General features: G+C 44.4%; 1 protein-coding gene across 12 annotated transcripts in view; it reads left to right on the top strand.

The window, feature by feature from the left end:
- Window positions 1-21,147, top strand: part of LOC144599945 (uncharacterized) — a 93,768-nt gene extending 72,621 nt beyond the window's left edge. For all 12 annotated transcript variants that reach the window (XR_013548061.1, XR_013548058.1, XR_013548060.1 and 9 more), the window contains 2 exons: window positions 4,645-4,760; window positions 20,839-21,147. Coding sequence is in view for 7 of the 12 variants with exons in the window: in XM_078411223.1 (XP_078267349.1) it covers window positions 4,645-4,760; window positions 20,839-20,845 (123 nt within the window). In the remaining 5 variants the exon portion in view is untranslated. The remainder of the gene's footprint in view (window positions 1-4,644; window positions 4,761-20,838) is intronic.
- Window positions 21,148-21,811: the final 664 nt, after the last annotated feature.

The raw sequence follows: 21,811 nt of genomic DNA, 5'->3' as shown, positions 1-21,811 counted from the left end.
CATATTGCCTGACAAAACGTTTCTGAACACATTTGACAAATTCTACCCCATCTAAACCCGACACTATGACAGTCTCAGTTTACATTGGGAAAGTTAGCATCCCCTACTAGGACCATTTTATTAGTCTTGCAGCTACCAGCAATCTCCTGGCATATTTGTGTTTAGAGTCAAAGAGTGATACAGTGGGAAAACAGGCCCTTCGGCCAAACTCACCCACACCGGTCAACAATGTCCCAGCTACACTAGTCCCACTTGCCTGTGCTTGGTCCATATTCCTTCAAACCTGTCCTATCCATGTACCTGTCCACTGTTTCTTAAACGATGGAATAATCCCAGCCTCAACTACTCCTCTGGCAGCTTGTTCCATACACCCACCACCCTTTGTGTGAAAAAGTTACCCCTCAGATTCCTATTAAACCTTTTCCCCTTCGCCTTGAACCTGTGTCCTCTTGTCCTCGATTCCACTACTCTGGGCAAAAGACTCTGTGCATCTACCCGATCTATTCCGCTCATGATTTTGTACACCTCTATAAGACCTCAACATCCTGTGCTCCATGGAATAGAGACCCAGCCTACTCAACCTCACCCAATAGCTCTGACCCTCTAGTACTGACAACATCCTCGTAAATCTTTTCTGAACCCTTTCAAGCTTGATAATATCTTTCCTATAAAATGGTGCCCAGAACTGAACACAATATTCTAAATGCGGTCTCGCCAACGTCTTATACAACTGCAACATGACCTCCCAACTTCTTCTACTCACTACTCTGACTGATGAAGGCCAAAGTGCCAAAAGCCTTTTTGACCACCTTATCCACCTGCGACTCGACCTTCAAGGAACCATGTACCTGTACTCCTAGATCCCTCTGCTCTACAACACTACCCAGAGGCCTACCATTTACTGTGTAGGTCCTGCCCTTGTTCGACATCCCAAAATGCAACATCTCACACTTCTCTGTATTAAATTCCATCATCCATTCCTCCACCCACCTGGCCAATCGATCCAGATCCTGCTGCAATCGTTCACAACCATCTTCACTATCTGCAAAACCACTAACTTTTGTATCATCAGCAAACTTGCTAATCTTGCCCTGTACTCATCCAAATCATTGATATAGATGACAAACAGTAACGGGCCCAGCACTGAACCCTGAGGCACACCACTAGTCACAGGCATCCAGTCTGAGAAGCAACCTTCCACCATTACCCTCTGCTTCCGTCCATGGAGACAATTTGCTATCCATTCAGCTATCTCTCCTTGGATCCCATGCAATCAACCTTCCAGAGCAGCCTACCATGCGGAACCTTGTCGAACGCCTCACTGAAGTCCATGTACACAATCTACAGCTCTGCCCTCATCAACCTTTGTGGTCACGTCTTCAAAAAAATCAATCAGATTTGTGAGACACGACCTCCCACGTACTAAACGATGCTGACTATCCCCAAGCAGCCCTTGCCCATCCAAATGCCTCTATTTCCTATCCCTCAGAATACTCTCCAGTAACTTACCAACGACAGATGTTAAGCTCATCGGCCGATAGTTCCCAGCATTTTCCCTGCAGCCCTTCTTGAAAAGAGGTACAACATTTGCCACCCTCCAGTCTTTCGGCACCTCTCCTGTATTTAAGGATGACTCGTAAATTTCAACCAGGGCTCCCGCAATTTCCTCTCTAGTTTCCCACAATGTCCTCGGATATATCAGATCGGGCCCTGGAGATGAGATTTGTCTACCTTCAAACACGACATTACATTCAGTACTTCTTTGAACCCTGACTGCTCTGAAGACGCTTCTAGTGACTGCTCCAATTTCTTCCGTCTTACTATCTTTCTCCTCGGTAAATACAGAGGAGAAATACTCATTTAGGATCTTGCCCATCTCCTGTGGTTCCACAGAGGCGACCGCTTTGATTCCTGAGAGGTCCCACTCTCTTGAATTAACCTTTTCCCGCTTATGTTATGATAAAATCTTTTGGGATTATCAATAGACAATAGACAATAGGTGCAGGAGTAGACCATTCGGCCCTTCAAGCCAGCACCACCATTCAATGTGATCATGGCAGATCATTCTCAATCAGTACCCCGTTCCTGCCTTCTCCACATACCCCCTGACTCCGCTATCTTTAAGAGCTCTATCTGGCTCTCTCTTGAATGCATTCAGAGAATTGGCCTCCACTGCCTTCTGAGGCAGTGAATTCCACAGATTTACAACTCTCTATATGTTTCGATAAGATCCCCTCTCATCCTTCTAAATTCAAGTGTATACAAGCTTAGCCGCTCCAGTCTTTCAACATATGACAGTCCCGCTCCAGTCTTTCAACATATGACATATGACCTAGTAAACCTACGATGCACGCCCTCAATAGCAAGAATATCCATCCTCAAATTTGGAGACCAAAACTGCACACAGTACTCCAGGTGCGGACTCACTCGGGCCCTATGCAACTGCAGAAGGACCTCTTTGCTCCTATACTCAACTGCTCTTGTTATGAAGGCAGTTGGCTTTCTTCACTGCCTGCTGTACCTGCATGCTTCCTTTCAGTGACTGATGCACTAGGACACCCAGATTTCGTTGTACGTCCCCTTTTCCTAACTTGACACTATTCAGATAATAATCTGCCTTCTTATTCTTACCACCAAAGTGGATAACCTCACACGTATCCATATTAAACTGCATCTGCCATGCATCCACCCACTCACACAACCTGTCCAAGTCACCCTGCAACCTCATAGCATCTTCCTCACAGTTCACACTGCCACCCAGCTTTGTATCATCTGCAAATTTGCTAATGGCACTTTTAATCCCTTCATCCAAGTCATTAATGTATACTGTAAATAGCTGCAGTCCCAGCACCGAGCCTTGCGGTACCCCACTAGTCACTGCCTGCCATTCTGAAAGGGACCCATTTATCCCCACTCTTTGATCCTCAATGCTACCCCACCAGAGTTATCTCCTGGCCCCTTTTTGTCCTTCTGATTTTCATTTTTAGTTTAGTCCTTAGTTCCCGAAACTCCTTTAGGGATGCACTTGATCCCAGCTGCCTTATACCTGTCCCATGCAGCCTTCTTGTTTTTGGCTAACGTCTCAATTTCCCTCGTCAGCCAAGCTTCCTTATGTTTGCCTACTTTGCCCTTCACTCAAACGGGGACGTACACATCCTGAGCTTTCTGTAGTACACTTTTAAAAACATCCCACTTGGCCGATGTTCCTTTCCCCTCTAATGACCTGCTCCAGTCAACTTGAGCGAGACCTTCTCTCATACCCTGAAAGTTGGCCTTACCCCAGTTGAACATTTTAATACGTGGACCCTCTCCGTCCCTATCCATAACTATCTTAAACCTAATTGAACTGTGGTCACTGGTCCCAAAAGGCTCCTCCACACACACTACATTAACTTGCCCTTCCCAATTTCACAATACTAGATCCAGCGTTGTCCTCTCACGTGTGGGGGCCTCCACATACTGCTTAAGAAAACTCTCCTGAACACTTTTGAGGAATTGCACCCCATCTGAACCCTTCACGCTATGATTTTCCCAGTCTATATTGAGAAAGTTAAAATTCCCTACCACAACAACCTTATTTGACCTGCAGCTGTCTGCAATCTCCCGGCACATTTGTTCTTCTAATTCCCGTTGACTATTCGGGGGTCTGTAGTGCACCCCCAACAAGATTATCATCCCCTTTTTATTTCTCAGCACCACCGATATAGCCTCACTGGACAAATCATCAGTAATGTCATCTTGGACTATTGCCATGACATTTTCCTTAATCAACAAAGTAACACCCCCTCCTCTTTGATCCTCACCTCACCTGTGTTTCTCCTGTAGAACCAGTACCCTGGAACATTACGCTGTCAGTCCTGTCCCTCACATAGCCAGGTTTCCGTAATGGCTCCAACATTCCAATCGCACGTACTTATCCACATTCTGAGCTCATCTGCCTTACCTAAGGCCTGAATCCTTGCCCCCTCTCACGCATTCATCTGTCCTATCTTCTGTTTCATCCGTCATGAGTACTGGCACCAGGAGTAATCCAGATATCACTGCCCTGGAAGACCTGCTCTTTAATATGTTGCCTTCCTCCCTGTTAAAGGACCTCATTCCCTTTCCTTCCCATGTCATTTGTCCGAACATACATATCGATTTCTGGCGGCTCACCCTTCCCCTTCAGAATGTCATGCAGCTGCTCTAAGAAATACTGGACACTAACACCAGGGAAGTAGCATACAATACTGAAATTTCAATTGCTGCCACAGAATCTCCTGTCTTTCCCCCTTACCAGTGAGTCTCCTGCCGCTCTGCCTGATATTATCCTTCCCCACTGTGCCTTCGAACCAGGTTCAGTGGCATAGCCCTGACTACATTACTGTTGGTCATTCTCCCCAACAGTGTCCAAAATCATGTACCCCTTTTGAAGGGGAATGGCCACAGAGGTGTTCATTGATTTGTTTCAAATTTCGGCACGTAGTTTATGTGCCTCTATCATTAAGCATGTTTGCGGGCTTGAGGTATGGTGTCTTATGTCAACTTGATCTGGTTGACACATACCTATTGCAAGTTCACACCTTGTGCAACTATTAAAATGTTTCATTTCAAAATAGTAATTTGTGGTTTGGTAAAATTGTTCACTTTGTTTCTTTTTCACAGACTCTTGAATATAATTGTCTTGCACTCTCGGCTGTGATGATTTGGACTACTTTTACAATGGGCTTTCTATACCTTTTTCTGAAACTTGTGGGAGTTTTAAAGCCAAAAATGACAAGGTAGGAATATGGCTATTTTTAAATTTCATACTAAGTATCATTAATGCAAGAAAGCTTTAATGATACAAAGTATGTGGGGGACTGTGGCTGCAAGTTCTATATTATTCTTATTGGAATTTATTTTTCATTTGAGGGTGAAATTCATTTCATCTATTGTGTTTTGGACACCCTGTTATAGGAAAGATGTTGTTGAGCTCGAAAGAGTGCAGAGCAGATTTACGAGGATCTTGCCAGGACTATCGCGTCTGAGCTATTGGGTTGAGGTTGGGCAGGCTAAGACTTTATTTTTTGGAGTGCAGAATAAAAAGGAATGATCGTTTACCGGTGTAGACAATAGACAATAGGTGCAGGAGTAGGCCATTCAGCCCTTCGAGCCAGCACCGCCATTCAATGCGATCATGGCTGGTCACTCTCAATCAGTACCCCGTTCCTGCCTTCTCCCCATACCCCCTCACTCCGCTATCCTTAAGAGCTCTATCCAGCTCTCTCTTGAAAGCATCCAACGAACTGGCCTCCACTGCCTTCTGAGGCAGAGAATTCCACACCTTCACCACTCTCTGACTGAAAAAGTTCTTCCTCATCTCCGTTCTAAATGGCCTACCCCTTATTCTTAAACTGTGGCCCCTTGTTCTGGACTCCCCCAACATTGGAAACATGTTTCCTGCCTCTAATGTGTCCAATCCCCTAATTATCTTATATGTTTCAATAAGATCCCCCCTCATCCTTCTAAATTCCAGTGTATACAAGCCCAATCGCTCCAGCCTTTCAACATACGACAGTCCCGCCATTCCGGGAATTAACCTAGTGAACCTACGCTGCACGCCCTCCAAAGCAAGAATATCCTTCCTCAAATTTGGAGACCAAAACTGCACACAGTACTCCAGGTGCGGTCTCACCAGGGCCCGGTACAACTGTAGAAGGACCTCTTTGCTCCTATACTCAACTCCTCTTGTTATGAAGGCCAACAGTCCATTGGCTTTCTTCACTGCCTGCTGTACCTGCATGCTTCCTTTCATTGACTGATGCACTAGGACACCCAGATCTCGTTGAACTCCCCCTCCTCCTAACTTGACACCATTCAGATAATAATCTGCCTTTCTATTCTTACTTCCAAAGTGAATAACCACACACTTATCTACATTAAACTGCATCTGCCATGTATCCGCCCACTCACACAACCTGTCCAAGTCACCCTGCAGCCTTATTGCATCTTCCTCACAATTCACACTACCCCCCAGCTTATTATCATCTGCAAATTTGCTAATGGTACTTTTAATCCCTTCGTCTAAGTCATTAATGTATATTGTAAATAGCTGGGGTCCCAGCACCGAACCTTGCGGTACCCCACTGGTCACTGCCTGCCATTCCGAAAGGGCCCCATTTATCCCCACTCTTTGCTTTCTGTCTGTCAACCAATTTTCTATCCATGTCAGTACCCTACCCCCAATACCATGTGCCCTAATTTTGCCCACTAATCTCCTATGTGGGACCTTGTCGAAGGCTTTCTGAAGGTTCTGAAGATCATGAGGAGAAAGTATAGGGACAATGCACAGATTATTTTACCCAGAGTAGGGGAATCAAGAACCAGAGGACCAAGGTTGAAGGTGAGAGGGGAAAAATTTAAAAGGAACGTGAGAGGCAACTTTTTCACACACAATTGTGGGTATCTGGAACGGATGCCAGAGGAGGTAATTGAGGTAGGTACAACACCATTTAAAAGACATTTGGACAGGTACATGGATAGGAAAGATTTAGAGGGGTATGGGCCAATTGCAGGCAATTGGGACTACTGTGGCTGGAGCATTTTGGTCGGCATGGACAAGTTGGGCTGATGTCCTGGCATCATCCCAGTAAATCTTCTCCGCACTCTTTTCAGCTTAACAACATCCTTCCTAAAGCAGGTTAAGCAAAACTGAACACAATACTCCAAATGCAGACTCACCAATATCTTATGCAACTGTAAAATAACATCCCAACCTCGATACTCAATACTATGGCCAACATTTCAGTGTGCCAAAAGCCTTCTTTACCACGCTATCTACTTGTAATGCCACTTTAAAGAAACTATGTACCTATGTTCAAGGAACTATGAACTATTTATGTTTCAAGGAACTGGAAAGGTCCTGCCATTGTTTGACTTCCCAAAATGCAGCATCTCACACTTACTTGCATTAAACTCCATTAACCATTCCTCAGCCCATTTGCCCAGCTGATCAAGATCCTACTTAATTTTTGACAACCATCTTCACTTTCTCCGATACTGTCTGCAGTGTCATCTGCAAACTTACTAATCATGCCTTCTACATTCTCACCCAAAGATTTGATATAAACCAAAACAGCAATAGCCCAGCACTGTTCCCTGAGCCACTCCACTAGTCACAGTCCTACAATGCGAAAAACAACCTTCCACCATTACCCTCTGTTTCCTTCCACATAGCCAATTCTCTATCCAGTCAGCTAACTCTTTTTAGATCCCCTGCGATCTAACCTTCCAGAGCAGACTAACCTGTGGAACCTTAAAGGCCTTGCTGAAGCCTAGGTACACAATGTCTATGGCTTTTTGGTAACATTAAAAAAAAAATCATATTCGTAAGACGCGATCTCTCATGTACAACACCATGCTGACTATCCCTAATCAGTCCCTGTCTACCCAAATGCAGATATATCTTATCACTCAGAATACTCTCCATTACTTAACTACCACAGATGGTAGGCACACTTGTTTATAGTTCCCAGGCCTGTCCTTGCAGATCTTTTTTAAGTATAGTTACAACATTAACCATCAGTCTTCCGGCACCTCATCCGCATCTAATGATGATTCATATATCTCAGCCAGGCTGTCTGCAATTTCTTCTCTAGTTTCCCATCTGATCATGCCTGGGAGATTTAATCCACCTTCATATGTCAAATATATATTTCACCATTTCCCAGACATTTCAAACAATTTTCACTGGCCAAGGATTTGTGAGTTCATTGTGATTTATCTGTTATTTGGGAGATAACTAAATGGAAAATGATTCTGTGCATCACACACTAACGTCCTATAACAAAACCATTTTTACCCACACATTATTGAATTCCCAGCTGCAAACTGCAACAAGCAGTGAGTTGCAGATTTAAAATGTCACATTTTTTTCAAAAGTTCAAAAGTGTGAAAAACACTCACATCAAGACCACTGTGATAATCTGTGTACTGTATAAGTAAGCTACTCAGATATATCTATCCATTCAGCCAATTTCCTTAAGGGGCTCTGCAATTTGAATTTTAACCTTGATCTGCATCCTCCATTTTCTTTGGCCAAAATATATTCTGGGGCCCATTGTGATTCTTTGAAAGCATTATCTCCACAGCGTTATTATGGAAGTCAGGTCTCATATGGAGCTGGACCAGCGCTCTGTCAATGCACCTGGATATGAAGTGCAGATATATTTTTGACTCTTAAAAGAGTTGGTCAAGACCAAAATAGCCCAAAAAACAAGTAAAAGAAAATCAAGGAAGAAACGATCAGATGGTGCTGATGGAAATGCACCTTTATGCTCCATAGGTAAAGGGAACACATCTCCTGCAGATTGTTAGAATTTATTTTCTGGGGGAGTTATTTTTGTTATGATTTTCCCAGCACTCTTGATTTTTGACTCCGCCTCACTGTGCAGATTTGACACTGCAGGCAAGTTAACACAGTCATGGGAATCAAGAATCGTGGCTTCAGCAGAGATCACAGTTAGATAGATTAGAACTCCAAACAGTCTCAGGCACTTTCCAAAGAAAAGAGGAGACTTCACTGCCATCTTTCAAATAGGATGCATGTAGTTTTGTTTTATTTCTTTATTCCAGAAATGTAAACTCTGGATGGCCACATGTCTTCTTTGGAGTTGTTGATGAATTTCACAAGATTAGGGCGGAAGCAAAAGCAAAATATTACAATTGTGAAAACAGAAAATGATTTTAAAAATGGAATAGCTCAGTGGGTCTATCAACAGCTCTGAGAACATGGACAGGTGACATTTCAGGTTGGGACCCTTCTTTAAACATTGACCATTCCTCTGCCCACTTGCCCAACTTATCAAGATCCAGCTGTAATTTTTGATAATGAACTCCACCACTTTAGTACCACCTGCAAACTTACTAATGATGCCTTGTACATCCTCATCCAAATCGTTGATATAAACCACAAACAGCAATTAGCCCAACACCGATCCCCGAGGCCCATCATGAGTCACAGACATCCAGTCCGAAAAACAATCTTCCATCATCACCCTCTGCTTCCTTCCATGAAGCCAATTTTCTATCCAGTCGGATAGTTCTCCTGGGATCCTATACGATCCAAATTATTGGAATTAAAAGAAATAATTTTCCTACCACTGATGTATGACTGGCTGGCCTATATTTTGAATTGAATTGAACGATACAGTGTGGAAAAAGGCCCTTCGGCCCAATGAGTTTACAGCGACCAGCTATCACACTTTCACATTCGTTCTTTGGTATTGTGGCCCAAAGACTCTCAGCGTTTTTGCAGAGCAACAACTTCATTGACACGTCAGTGCAGAAAGCAGGGGTACGTGGTTTCTCAGGATGTCTGGAACATGCAAACGTCATCTGGCACCAGATACAAACTGCCAAGAAAGAAAAGAGAGATCTGCATGTGGTTTTCTTAGATCTTGCCAATGCCTTTGGTTCGGTGCCCCATGAGACTCTTTGGGCAGCTTTTAACTTCTTCCAGGTCCCAGAGGTCACCACAAAGCTGGTAAAAGCTTACTTCCAGGACCTCCAGTTCTGCATCACAACACAGGACAACACCACCGCCTGGCAGCACCTTGAGATAGGCATAATGGCAGGCTGTACCATCTCTCCTCTGATGTTTACCATGGCAATGGAGCTAATCATTCGAGCATCACGATGGGTAGTCGGAGGGGAATGCTTGAAGAGTGGGCTGCGTCTTATGACCACTATAACAACAACAAAAGCATGCACCAAACACCTGCTGGATAAACTCCAGGAAAACATCAAATGGGCACGAATGGAGATTAAACCCAGCAAATCCTGCAGTATTTCCATCGTCAAAGGCCGGCTGACTGACGAAAGGTTCCGCATCAACAACGAGACAATACCAACTGTCCTGGAGAAGCCTGTCAAAAGCCTCGGGCGATGGTACACCGCACACCTCAAGGACGCAGAGCAGGTGGAACAACTCAGGCAGGATATAATCAGTGGCCTCAAGCAAATCAACAACACTGCTCTCCCAGGGAAGCTGAAGCTTTGGTGCCTTCAATTCGGTCTGCTGCCCCGACTCATGTGGCCAATTACCATCTACGAGGTCACTTTATCCCATATCAACCAGCTGGAGAGACTTGTGAAGTCACAAGTGAGGAAATGGCTTGGGCTACCGAGATGCCTTAGCAGCATAGGACTCTATGGGAATGGAGCCCTCTCACTGCCAGTCTCAAGCCTGGTGGAGGAATTCAAATGCGCCAAAGCAAGGCTGGACATGACCCTAACAGAATCCCGGGACCCATTAGTTAGAGGTGTCGCTCCAACCATAGCAACAGGGAAGAAATGGACTCCAGCAGCAGTGGTACAGGACGCAAAATCTGCCCTCCGACACCGGGACATAGTGGGCCATGTCCAACAAGGCCGAGAGGGCTTTGGCCTGGGAGCAATGAAACCTACCTGGCAAAAGGCTACTCCAGCTGAACGTCGGCACCTGGTGGTGGAGGAGGTGCACCGCCAAGAAGAAGCAGCCAGGTGTGCCAAAGCTATATCTCAAGCCAAGCAAGGCCGCTGGATGAGGTGGGATGGCATTGAGAGGAGGAAGATCACATGGAGTGAGCTGTGGAACATGGAGTCAAGTATGTTGAGCTTTATTATCAGAGCCACATATGACGTCCTTCCCTCTCCCACAAACCTAAATCTTTGGCTGGGAGAGAATCCATCCTGCCCCCTGTGTGCAGTTCCATCAAACCTCAAGCACATCCTGGTCGGTTGTAAGACCAGCCTAACACAAGGCAGATACACCTGGCGACACAACCAGGTGCTGAGGTGTTTGGCAGCTGCACTCGAGTGCAAGAGAGTTACCACCAACGTCATGCCTATCAATGCACAGCTAACATTCCCGCAAATCCAATCGTTCATCCGGGAAGGAGAGAAACGGAAGACTACCACCTCGCCTCTCAACTCATGCCCACTGAGCGCAGCCAGAGACTGGGAAATGCGGGTTGACCTAGGCCAGAGGCTTTCCTTCCCAGTTGAAATCGCAGCTACCAACCTGCGACCAGACCTCGTCCTCTGGTCCAGCTCCTGTCGGCGTGTTTTCATCATTGAGCTGACGGTGCCCTGGGAGGAAGCTGTGGACGAGGCATTTGAAAGAAAAGGCTGAGATATTCCAACCTTGCAGTAGAGGCAGAGGAGCGAGGTTGGAGTGTAAGAGTGCGTCCAGTGGAGGTGGGGTGCAGGGGCTTTGTAGCCAGTTCCACTGCAAGGCTCCTGAGGGAAGTTGGAGTCAGAGGGCAGGCCCAAAGGAGGGCAATCAAAGAACTTGCAAATGCCGCCGAACGGAGCAGTCACTGGCTGTGGCTGAAAAGAAAAGATACTGTCTGGGCTGCCACGTGACCATCTAGAGGCTAACCATAAGACACACACCCAGGGCTGATCACCCTGTGGTGGGCCTGCCTCGACTGAGGGTGTCTTGTGATAAAAGGCCAAAACACCCAGTGACGTTGAGGTACACAACTGAAGATGTGTCTGAATGGTAGCAACATCACCTAGTGGTCACCCCCAAGAACAACACCAGTCAATTGTAGTGCAAACCTTAGGGATTGTAACATCTTGTCCTACTAATCAATCTGTCATTTTTGCATCCACTCCCCACATACAAGGGGCAATTTACAGAGATCAATTAAACTACCAATCCGCACATCTTTGGGATGTGGGGGGAAACTGGAGCACCAGGAGGAAACCCACTGAATACAGGATGAACTTGCAAACATGGACAGCAGTGTTAGTCAGGATCAAACCCTAATCTCTGGCATTGTGAGACTTATTTCTACTGCCACTTTTGAAATGGAACATTTCTTCATTCCGCTATTCTGGATAAAATACTTTATTTACCCTATCTATTCCTCTAATTATCTTGTACACCTCTATAATGTCACATCTCATCTTCCTGCCCTCCAAGGAATAAAGTTCCAGCCTGCATCAACCTCTGTATATCCAAGGCCCTCACGTCCTCTGGTCTACAACACTCCCCAGGTCCTGCCCTGGTTTGACTTCACAAAATGCAACATCTCACACTTATCTCCATTAAACTCCATTAACCATTCCTCAGCCTACTTGCCACCTGATCAAGATCCTGCTGTAATCTTTGATAACCATCTTCGCTACCTATGATACCACCCACTATAGTGTCATCTACAAACTCACAAATCATGCATTCTACATTCTCATCCAAATCGTTGATATAAACCACAAACATCAATGGGCCCAGCACCGATCCGTGAGGCACACTACCAATCACCAAAACAACCTTCCTGCATCACCCTCTGTTTCCATCCATGAACCTAATTCCCTATTCCGTTGCCTAGATCTCGTTGGATCCCATGTGATCTTACCTTCCAGAGCAGCCAAGCATGTGGAACTTAATCAAATGCCTTGCCGGTCCATATAGACAACGACTGTCAATTTGTAAATCATGATCTCCCATTTACAAAACCTTGCTGACTGTTCCTGATCAGCCCCAGTCTATCCAAATGCATATACATCTTATCCATCAGAATACTCTCCGATAACTTTCTTACCAGAGATTTAGGCACACTGGTCAATATTTCCCAGGCTTTTCCTTGCAGCCCTTCTTAAACAAAGGAACAACATTAGTCACCCACCATAGATAGACACAAAATGCTGGAGTAACTCAGCGGGACAAACAGCATCTCTGGATAGAAAGAATGGATGACGTTTTGGGTCGAGACCTAGCCACGCACCCTTCCGACACCTCACCCTTTTCTAATGTTGATTCATTAACGTTGATAGCCAGGCCATCTGCAATTTCTTCTCTAGCTTTCCACAGTGTCCTCGAATATATCTGATCAGGCCCGGGAGATTTATCTACCTTCATACGTCTTTGGATGTTCAGCACCTCCTCGACTGTAATACAGATTGTCCTCAAGACATTTCCATTAAGTGTTCCAAGTTCACCAGTCTTCATGTCTTCACGGTAAAAACAAAGGAGAAATAGTCATTCAGGATCTTGCCCATCTCCTGTGCTTCCCCACAGAGATGATCACTTTGATTTCTATGGGCCCCTATTCTCTCTCCAGTTACCTTCTTGCCCTTAATGTACATAAAATCTCCTTGGATTTTTTAAATATCTGCCAGAGCTATCTCCTAACATCTTTCTACCCACCTGATTACCTTCTTAAGTATGCTCCGCAGTTCCAGAAACTCCTCAAGGGATACTCTTTAAAAGCATCCCACTTTCCAGATGTTCCTTTGCCAGCAAACAACCTACTCCATTCAACTTGAGCAAGTTCCAATCTCATACCATCAGAGTTGGCCTTGCCCGAGATCACAATTTTACCTTGTGGGTCTGCCATGTCTTTATCCATAACTGTTTTAAAGCTAATAGTACAGTAGTCGCTGGTCCAAAAAGGCTCTCACACGGACAGTTCAGACACTTGCCCATCCCAATTTCCTAAGAGTAGATCAAGCTTTGCCCTCTCTCTTGTAGGGCCCTCTACATATTGCCTGAGGACACTTTTGTGAACACATTTGACAAATTCCACCTCATCTAAACCCTTGGTAGTATGACAGTCACAGTCCTTAATGGGAACGTTGAAATCCCCTACTATAACAATCTTCGTAGTTTTGCAGCAAGGTGATTATCCCCTTTTTATTTCACAGTTCTATTCAAAGAGCTTCATTGGATAAACCATCAGTAATGTCATCTCGGACTGCTGCCGTGACATTTTCCTTCATTAATAAAGCAGCACCCTCTCCTCCCCTAGTATTGTTACCCTGGAACATTAAGATGCCAGTCCTGTCCCACTCTTAACTAGGTTTCAGTAATGTTTACAATGTCCCAGTTTCACATACCTATCCACGCTTCGAGTTCATCTATCTTACCCGTCAGGCCTCTCACAGTAAAATAAGTCCAATTCAATCCAACAGTCCTTCCTCTCTCCCTGCCATGTTCCTGCCTGTTCTGTCCACTGAACCTTCTTTAATCACCTTCCATACTGACTTTCAACCTCTCATTTGGATCAATCTTGAATTGGATCCCGCTCGGCTGGCACTCTAGGTTAAACCTACCCATGTAGAACTAGCAAACCTGCCTGCCAGGATATTAGTTCCCCTCAGCTCAGGTGCAACCCGTCCTCTTGTACAGGTCACCTCTGCCCCAGAAGAGATCCCAGTGGTCCAAAAATCTGAATACTGCCCCCTGCACCAACTCTTCAGCTGCAAATTCATCTGCCCTATCTCACAAGCACATGGCACCAGGAGTAATCCAGAGATCCCTAACCTGGAGTCCTGTTTTTGCCAGACCATTTGCATAACTGTCTATTATCATTTTACAGGACTCCATCCCTTTTCCTACCAATGTCATTTCTGCCATCATGCATAGACTTGCAGCTGCTCACCCTCACCCTTGAGAATGTCATGCAACTGCTCTGAGAAGTCCTGGACCCTGGCACACCATCCTGGAGTCTCGATTGTTGCCACAGAATCTCCTGTGTGACACCTAACTAACGAGTCTCCTACTGCTAAGGCTATGCCTGATATTACCCTCCCTGCAATGCCTCGGAGCGGGGCTCGGTGGCACAGCCCTGACTCCCTCTGCTGCTCACACCTGACAAATGATTTCTCCCAACAGTATCTAAAAGGTTACATCTGTTTTGAAGGGGAATGGCCGCAGGGGCACTTGCACTCTCTGTCTACTCCCTTTCCTCAAAGTCACCCATCAACTCTTTTCCAGTACCTTAGAAGTAACCACCTCACTATAACTACGAAGCTGTGTATCCCTGGAGGAGTTTCGGGAACTAAGGAACAAAGTAAAAAAGGAAATCAGAAGGGCAAAAAGGGGCCAGGAGATATCTCTGGCAGATAGCATTAAGGGCAATCCCAATAGCTTTTAAGCATATATAAAGGGGAAAAAGGTAACTCGAGAGAACTTGGGGCAGTCAATGGAAGTGTCTTGAGAGCAGTCAGTGTTACAGTTGAAGAGGTGCTGAAGGTACTATCGTGTATGAAGGTAGACAAATCTCCTGGGCCTGATCAGATATATCCGAGGACATTGTGGGAAACCAGAGCGTAAATTGCAGGAGCCCTGTTTGAAATTTACGTCGTTTTTCAATACAGGAGAGATGCCGAAAGACTGGAGGGTGGCAAATGGTGTGCCTCTATTCAAGAAGGGCTGCAGGAAAAATGTTGGGAACTATAGGCCAGTGAGCTTAACATCTGTAGTTGGAGAGTTACGAGATGGTATTCTGAGGGATAGGATATACAGGCGTTGAGATAGACAAGGGCTGAAAAGGGATGGTCAGCATGTGTTTGTATGTGGGAGGTCGTATCTCACAGGTCTGATTGAGTTGTTTGAAGACATGACCAAATAGGTCGATGAGGGCAGACCTGTAGATGTTGCAAAATATGGACAAGCAAAGCATTTGACAAGGTTCCGCATGGTAGGCTGCTCTGGGAGGTTAGATTGCATGGGATCCAAGGAGAGATAGCTCAATGGATAGAAAATTGGCTTCATGGTAGGAAGCAGAGGGTGATGGTGGAAGGTTGTTTCTCGGACTAGAGGCCTGTGACTGTGTTGTGCCTCAGGGTTTGATGCTGGGCCCGTTACTGTTTGTCATCTATATCAATGATTTGCGGCAGGATCTTGATCGATTGGCCAGGTGGGCTGAGGAATGGTTGATGGAATACAGAGAAAAGTTGGGCCGAAGGGCCTGTTTCCACACTGTATCACTCTATGACTCTATCCTGCAGGAGGAGCATTGCACCATTCTACCTGCCATCACAACTGAGCTAAACCAAGTGGGAAAATAAACACAATCACAGACAAGAAATAGCAGACGATACTGCCTGCCCCCTCTGCTCAGCCTCCTGCCTTAGCCTCCTTGTCAAAACCTCTTGAACTTCACATTTACCCTCCACACAGTATTTGAGCCTCCTGAGCCAAAGCACCATACTTACTCTCCACTTAGCTCTTCACCGCTACACAGCCTCTCTCCCAACACAGTGTTTCCGCTAGGCCTTGCCATCTTTTTATTAGCTGCTCAATTAACCATTTTTTGATCACTCAGCCTATCCGCTGCATTTTGAAATCTCTTGCTGCTGCTCCAACACTGAAATAGACTCACTCAAGGATCCACCGACTCTGCCAAATGGGCCAATATCTTCACCAATTTATTTTTTCTGACACAGACATATTCCAGAATATCAGTGTACCTCTCTAGTGAAATATTCATTTAGAAACTCCCTCATATCTCCTGACTACACACCTATGGGTCAAACGTGGCCTGGTGGGACTAGTGTAGATTGGTCGGTAGATGAGTAGGTTGGGCCGAAGGGCCTGTTTCCATGCTGTATGGCTCTTATGCTTTGCACCCCTGATGTTCATGGGCATGAATACAATATGTTTGTTGTAAAGGAAATAACAATGATTTACTTTAATATATCACCTTTAGCCAGAGTATTGGTAATAAAACTAATTTTGACACAGACCCACAAAAAGGGATATCAGTATATATACACTAAGAGATAGTTTGTACTGATGATCTTGAAAGAAGAGGAAGAGCTTTAAGAGTGAAGCACAAGGGGATCTGAAAACTCAACCAATGGACATTGGTGAATTTACTGGATTGGTATTCTAGAGATTTGTATTAATGATACAAGGACAGGAGGCAAAGTGCCATGGGACATGGGAATTCAAAACGTTAAACTCAGTGATTAAGTTGAAAAATTAGTGTCAGTTTTGGTCGTTCTGAATTTGCTGACCTTCTGATTCACCTAAACCTTTCAGGGAAATAAATCTGTTCCCTTTATCCCGTCTGGCAACCATGTCATATCTGGCCCATAACAATGTTCACATAGCAACGGCCTGCAAATCAACCATGTGCAACAAAATACTTTGTTTAAAAATAAGGCCCTTTATTTAAATATGCCAACTCTAGCTGGCTGGGTCATCCTGCCCTGAATTGGAACCCACAATATAATCTCTGTACTTCTGCAGATTTTGCTGCTTTCTATGTCGGCAAACATAGAAACATAGAAAAATAAGTCCAGATGTAGGCCATTTGGCCCTTCGAGCCAGCACCGCCATTCAATATGATCATGTCATTTGTTTCCCATTATAAATTCACCTCTCTCTGATTGTAAGGGACCTACATTTGTCTTCACTAATCTTTTCCTTTTTACATATCTAATGAAACATTTAGAGTCCGTTTTTATATTCCCCGCAAGCTTTCTTTCATGTTCTTTTTTTCCCCCCTCTTAATTAACCCTTTTGTCCTCCTCTGTTGAGTTCTAAATTTCTCCCACCCTCCAGTCTTCCTGTATTTAAGGACAACTCGTAAATTTCAACCAGGGCTCCAGCAATTTCCTCTCTAGTTTCCTGCAATGTCCTCAGATATATCTGATCAGGCCCTGGAGATTTGTCTACCTTCATACACGACAGTACCTTCAGTACTTCTTCGACGGTAACACTGACTGCTCTCAGGACACTTCCATTGACTGTCCCAAGTTCCTCCGTCCTACTGTCTTTCTCCTCGGTAAATACAGAGGAGAAATACTCATTGAGGACCTTGCCCATCTCCTGTGGGCTCCACAAAGAGGTGACCACTTTGATTCCTGAGTGGTCCCACCCACTCTCTTGTTACCCTTTTCCCCCTTATGTATTTATAAAATCTTTTGGGATTGTCCTTAATGCTACCCGTCCAGAGCTATCACCTGGCTCCTTTTTGCCCTTTTGATCTCCTTTTTCAGTTTACTCCTTAGCTCCCGAAACTCCTCCAGGGATGCACTTGATCCCAGCAGCCTATACCTGTCTCATGCATTCTTCTTGTTTTTGACCAACACCTCAATTTCCCTTGTCAGCCAAGCTTCCTTATGTTGCCTGCTTTGCCCTTCACTCTAACGGGAACGTACATATTCTGAGCTTTCGTCAGCACACTTTTAAAAGAAGGGTCTTGACCCGAAAAGTCACCCATTCCTTCTCTCCCGAGATGCTGCCTGACCTGCTGAGTTACTCCAGCATTTTGTGAATAAATACCTTCGATTTGTACCAGCATCTGCAGTTATTTTCTTATACTACTTGGCCGATGTTCCTTTCCCCTCAAATAACCTGCTCCAGTCAATTTGAGCGAGGCCTTCCCTCAATCCCTTAAAGTTGGCCTTACCCCAGTTAGGCATTTTCACACGTGGACCCTCTCCATCCCTATCCACAACTATCTAATCGAACTGTGGTCACTGGTCCCAAAAGGCTCCTCCACAAACACTTTATTAACTTGCCCTTCCCAATTTCCCAATACTCGATCCAGCATTGATCTCTCACATGTGGGAGCCTCTACATTACTGCTTAAGAAAACTCTCCTGAACATTTTTGAGGAATTGCACCCCATTTAAACATTTCACACTATGATTTCCCCCAATCTATATTGGGAAAGTTAAAATCCCCCACTACAACAACCTTATTTGACCTTCAGCTGTCTGCAATCTCTTTGCACATTTGTTATTCTAATTCCCGTTGACTATTCAGGGGTCTGTAGTACACCCCCAACAAGGTGATCATCCCTTTTTTGTTCCTCAGCTGCACCCATTTAGCCTCACGAGACGAACAGTCCATAATGTCACCTCTGATCACTGCCGTGACATCCTCCTTAACCAACAATGCAACTTCCCCTCCTCTTTTTCCCTCACCCCTGTTTTGCCTGAAGCTCCTATACCCTGGAACATCGAGCTGCCAGTCCTGCCCCTCCCTTAACCGGGTTTCAGTCATGGCTACAACTGGAGCAGAATATGTACGTCCCCGTTAGGGCTCATACCTATCCATGCCCTGAGCTCATCAGACTTACCCGTTAGGCCACTTGCATTAAAATACGTGCAGTTTAAACCAACCCTCCTTCCTCACTCTCTGCCTTTCACCTGCCTGTTCTGCCTACTAACCTTTCCCACACCACCCTCCATACCAACTTCTAGCCTCTCACGTGCCTCTGTCCTGCACGACATCCCACCCCCCTGTTAAAGGTAACTTTGGGGAACTTAAAGATGAAAGGCTACAGAGACATTGATCAATGGTAAATTGTTTCAAAGGTGTAAAATCCACATGTAACCATGGAAATATAGAAATGCTTGGGGTGTTGCGTTTCTTTGAAGCACTTTGGGTTCTCCCAGAGTGTTTGTTCTGTGCGTACTGATACTGCCTTGAATAAACCGACATGTTTGAGAAACTCACCACTGCTCTACGAGATGTTCTTCATGACTTTTCCTATCTGAGTCGTAAATTAAGAGGGCAACTGTGAAAGCCAGTGTCAGGTACAGGTTGAACACAAAATTCCCTCCAACATCTCCAATACTAATCAAGATGCTGTCTAAACTAATCCCATTTGCTTGTGTTTGTCCCCCTCAACCTTCCCTATCCATGCACCTGTCCAAATGTTTTTGAATGTTGTAATTTTACTGCCTCTTATCACCTCCTCTGTCGAGTCTTTCCACATATCCACCACCCTCTGTGTGAAAAACTAGCCCGTTAGATCCCCTTTCATCTCACACCTTAAACTTATGCCATTTAGTTTTAGTCTGCCCTACCCTGGGAAAAGGCAGTGAATGTATACCCTCCTCCCCTCAATTAATAACCTCCAAAAGATCACCCCTCGACTTCCTTCACACCAAGGTAAATAGTCCCAGACTCCACCCTCTCTCCTTATAACTCAGGTCTTTCAGTCCAGGCAACATCCTTCTGATTTTTTTCTGCACCCTCCCAACTTAATGACATCCTCCCTATAGCGTTGCAACCAAAACTGTACACAGTCAAATTTATGAGACAGGATTCTTCCTATAATGCACACTTATCTACTACTTTGATCAATAACTCTTTTAGTTCAGTCTAAGTTTATTTCTATAAGAAAATAACTGCAAATGCTGGTACCAATCGAAGGTATTTATTCACAAAATGCTTGAGTAACTCAGCAGGTCAGGCAGCATCTCAGGAGAGAAGGAATGGGTGACGTTTCGGGTCGAGACCGTTCTTCAGTCTGATGTCAGGGGGACGGGACAAAGGAAGGATATAGGTGGAGACAGGAAGATAGAGGGAGATCTGGGAAGGAGGAGGGGAAGAGAGAGACAGAGGAACCTATCTAAAGTTGGAGAAGTCGATGTTCATACCACTGGGCTGCAAGCTGCCCAGGCGAAATATGAGGTGCTGTTCCTCCAATTTCAGTCTGATCAGTCTGAAGAAGGGTCTCGAACCGAAACGTCACCCATTCCTTCTCTCCTGAGATGCTGCCTGACCTGCTGAGTTACTCCAGCATTTTGTGAATAAATAAGTTTATTTCTAAGTTTGCTTCACCATTGTTAAAACGTATACAAATGTTTCTAATTAACAAAGGCTTGGAAGGTCAGCTGTTTGAATTACTAGTGAGCATTCTTTACAATCTATCCCACATCTCTTTATACCTACTTACTGTCAGCTTCATTCCTTTGAGAGGATGGAGTTATTGAGCTCAAGGAATAGCATCTGGTGAGAGACATGAATGCCAAATGACAACGAAGGCAAAACCTGAACCATGGGTCTCTGTCCTCTGGCGAGTTCAGCAATGGGGAGTGATTTGATACCTGTGGACTGTGCTTTTACTTGTGATGAATGGTGTACCAGCACCTCTAAAAAGTTAAATATTATTACTTTAGTTCCCAGCAATGTGACACGTATGTTTATCTACTGGCACCTTTTTGTCTACGAAAAAAACACTGCCTGTGGATCATTTGAAAAAAGGAAAGCATTTTCACATGAAGTTGTAAAGAACTGAGAGTCTTGGAAAAATATATACCAGTGCTCATACAGATTTATATTTACATTGTATTTTGCAGGGTTTGAGAAATACAAGCATTAAACTTCTTTCTCTGGAAATGTCTGAAGCATCAACAAACAAGATGAAAAAGAAATAACTTTGATGAAAGAGCATATTTAGTCCATGACTTTTTATACTTGTAGTAACGTAAATCTGCAATTTTAAGCTGTATATGATTTCTAACTAGTCGCAGCGCCCTCTAAGTGGGTGATTTTTCATGATATTGCAGTAAGAGGGCTGATTTTCTCTACATTTTTGTTCTTCAATATAATGACTAAAAAAATTAATAAGTATAAACATTTGAATAGCTACATTTCTTATCATTAAAAAGGCATGACGTGATGTAATGATTTCTGGCGTTAACTTATTCTTTGAACAATTTGTCAGTAGAGTAATCAGAATGACACCTGTAGTAATTTATTCTAATATGTGATTATTATTCAGTGCATTTTGACAGATCCAAGGATATCACCAAATATTACCATTCTCTAAGAAACATTCTAAACTATTCTAAATGCCTTAATTGTATGTGTGTACATTGAAAGTGATCCTAGATCATTTTAGTTGGAATCTCATTGATTGTTTTATGACTATTTTCCTACCTGTTATGGTTTTGTTTTAAAAAAATGGTAACATTGCAGTCCTACATAGCTGCCAAAGTGTACAGAGCAGAGAAGGAGTGATACTTAGTCATTGTATGAGCTGCCAATCCAACTAGATGCTTCCTTTTTGATGATGTTCAGCAAGAAGCATGTGTTGGTGTAACATTCATCCAGGCAACGGAGAATATTCTATCACACTTCTTACGTATCTTGCAATAGTGGAAGAGCTTAAGGAAGTTAGAACATAGAACAGTACAGCACAGGAAAAGGTTTGCTATTTTCATAATTTAGCAAACATTCAGTCTAGCTTCATTAGTTGACACTTCAACGTTATAGTCACACTGCGTGGAAACAGGCCCATCGGCCCAACTTGCCTACGCCAACAAACAT

The sequence above is a fragment of the Rhinoraja longicauda genome, chromosome 14, assembly GCF_053455715.1.
Source record: "Rhinoraja longicauda isolate Sanriku21f chromosome 14, sRhiLon1.1, whole genome shotgun sequence".
Taxonomy (NCBI): domain Eukaryota; kingdom Metazoa; phylum Chordata; class Chondrichthyes; order Rajiformes; family Arhynchobatidae; genus Rhinoraja; species Rhinoraja longicauda.
This window is presented reverse-complemented; position numbering and strand designations above follow the sequence as displayed.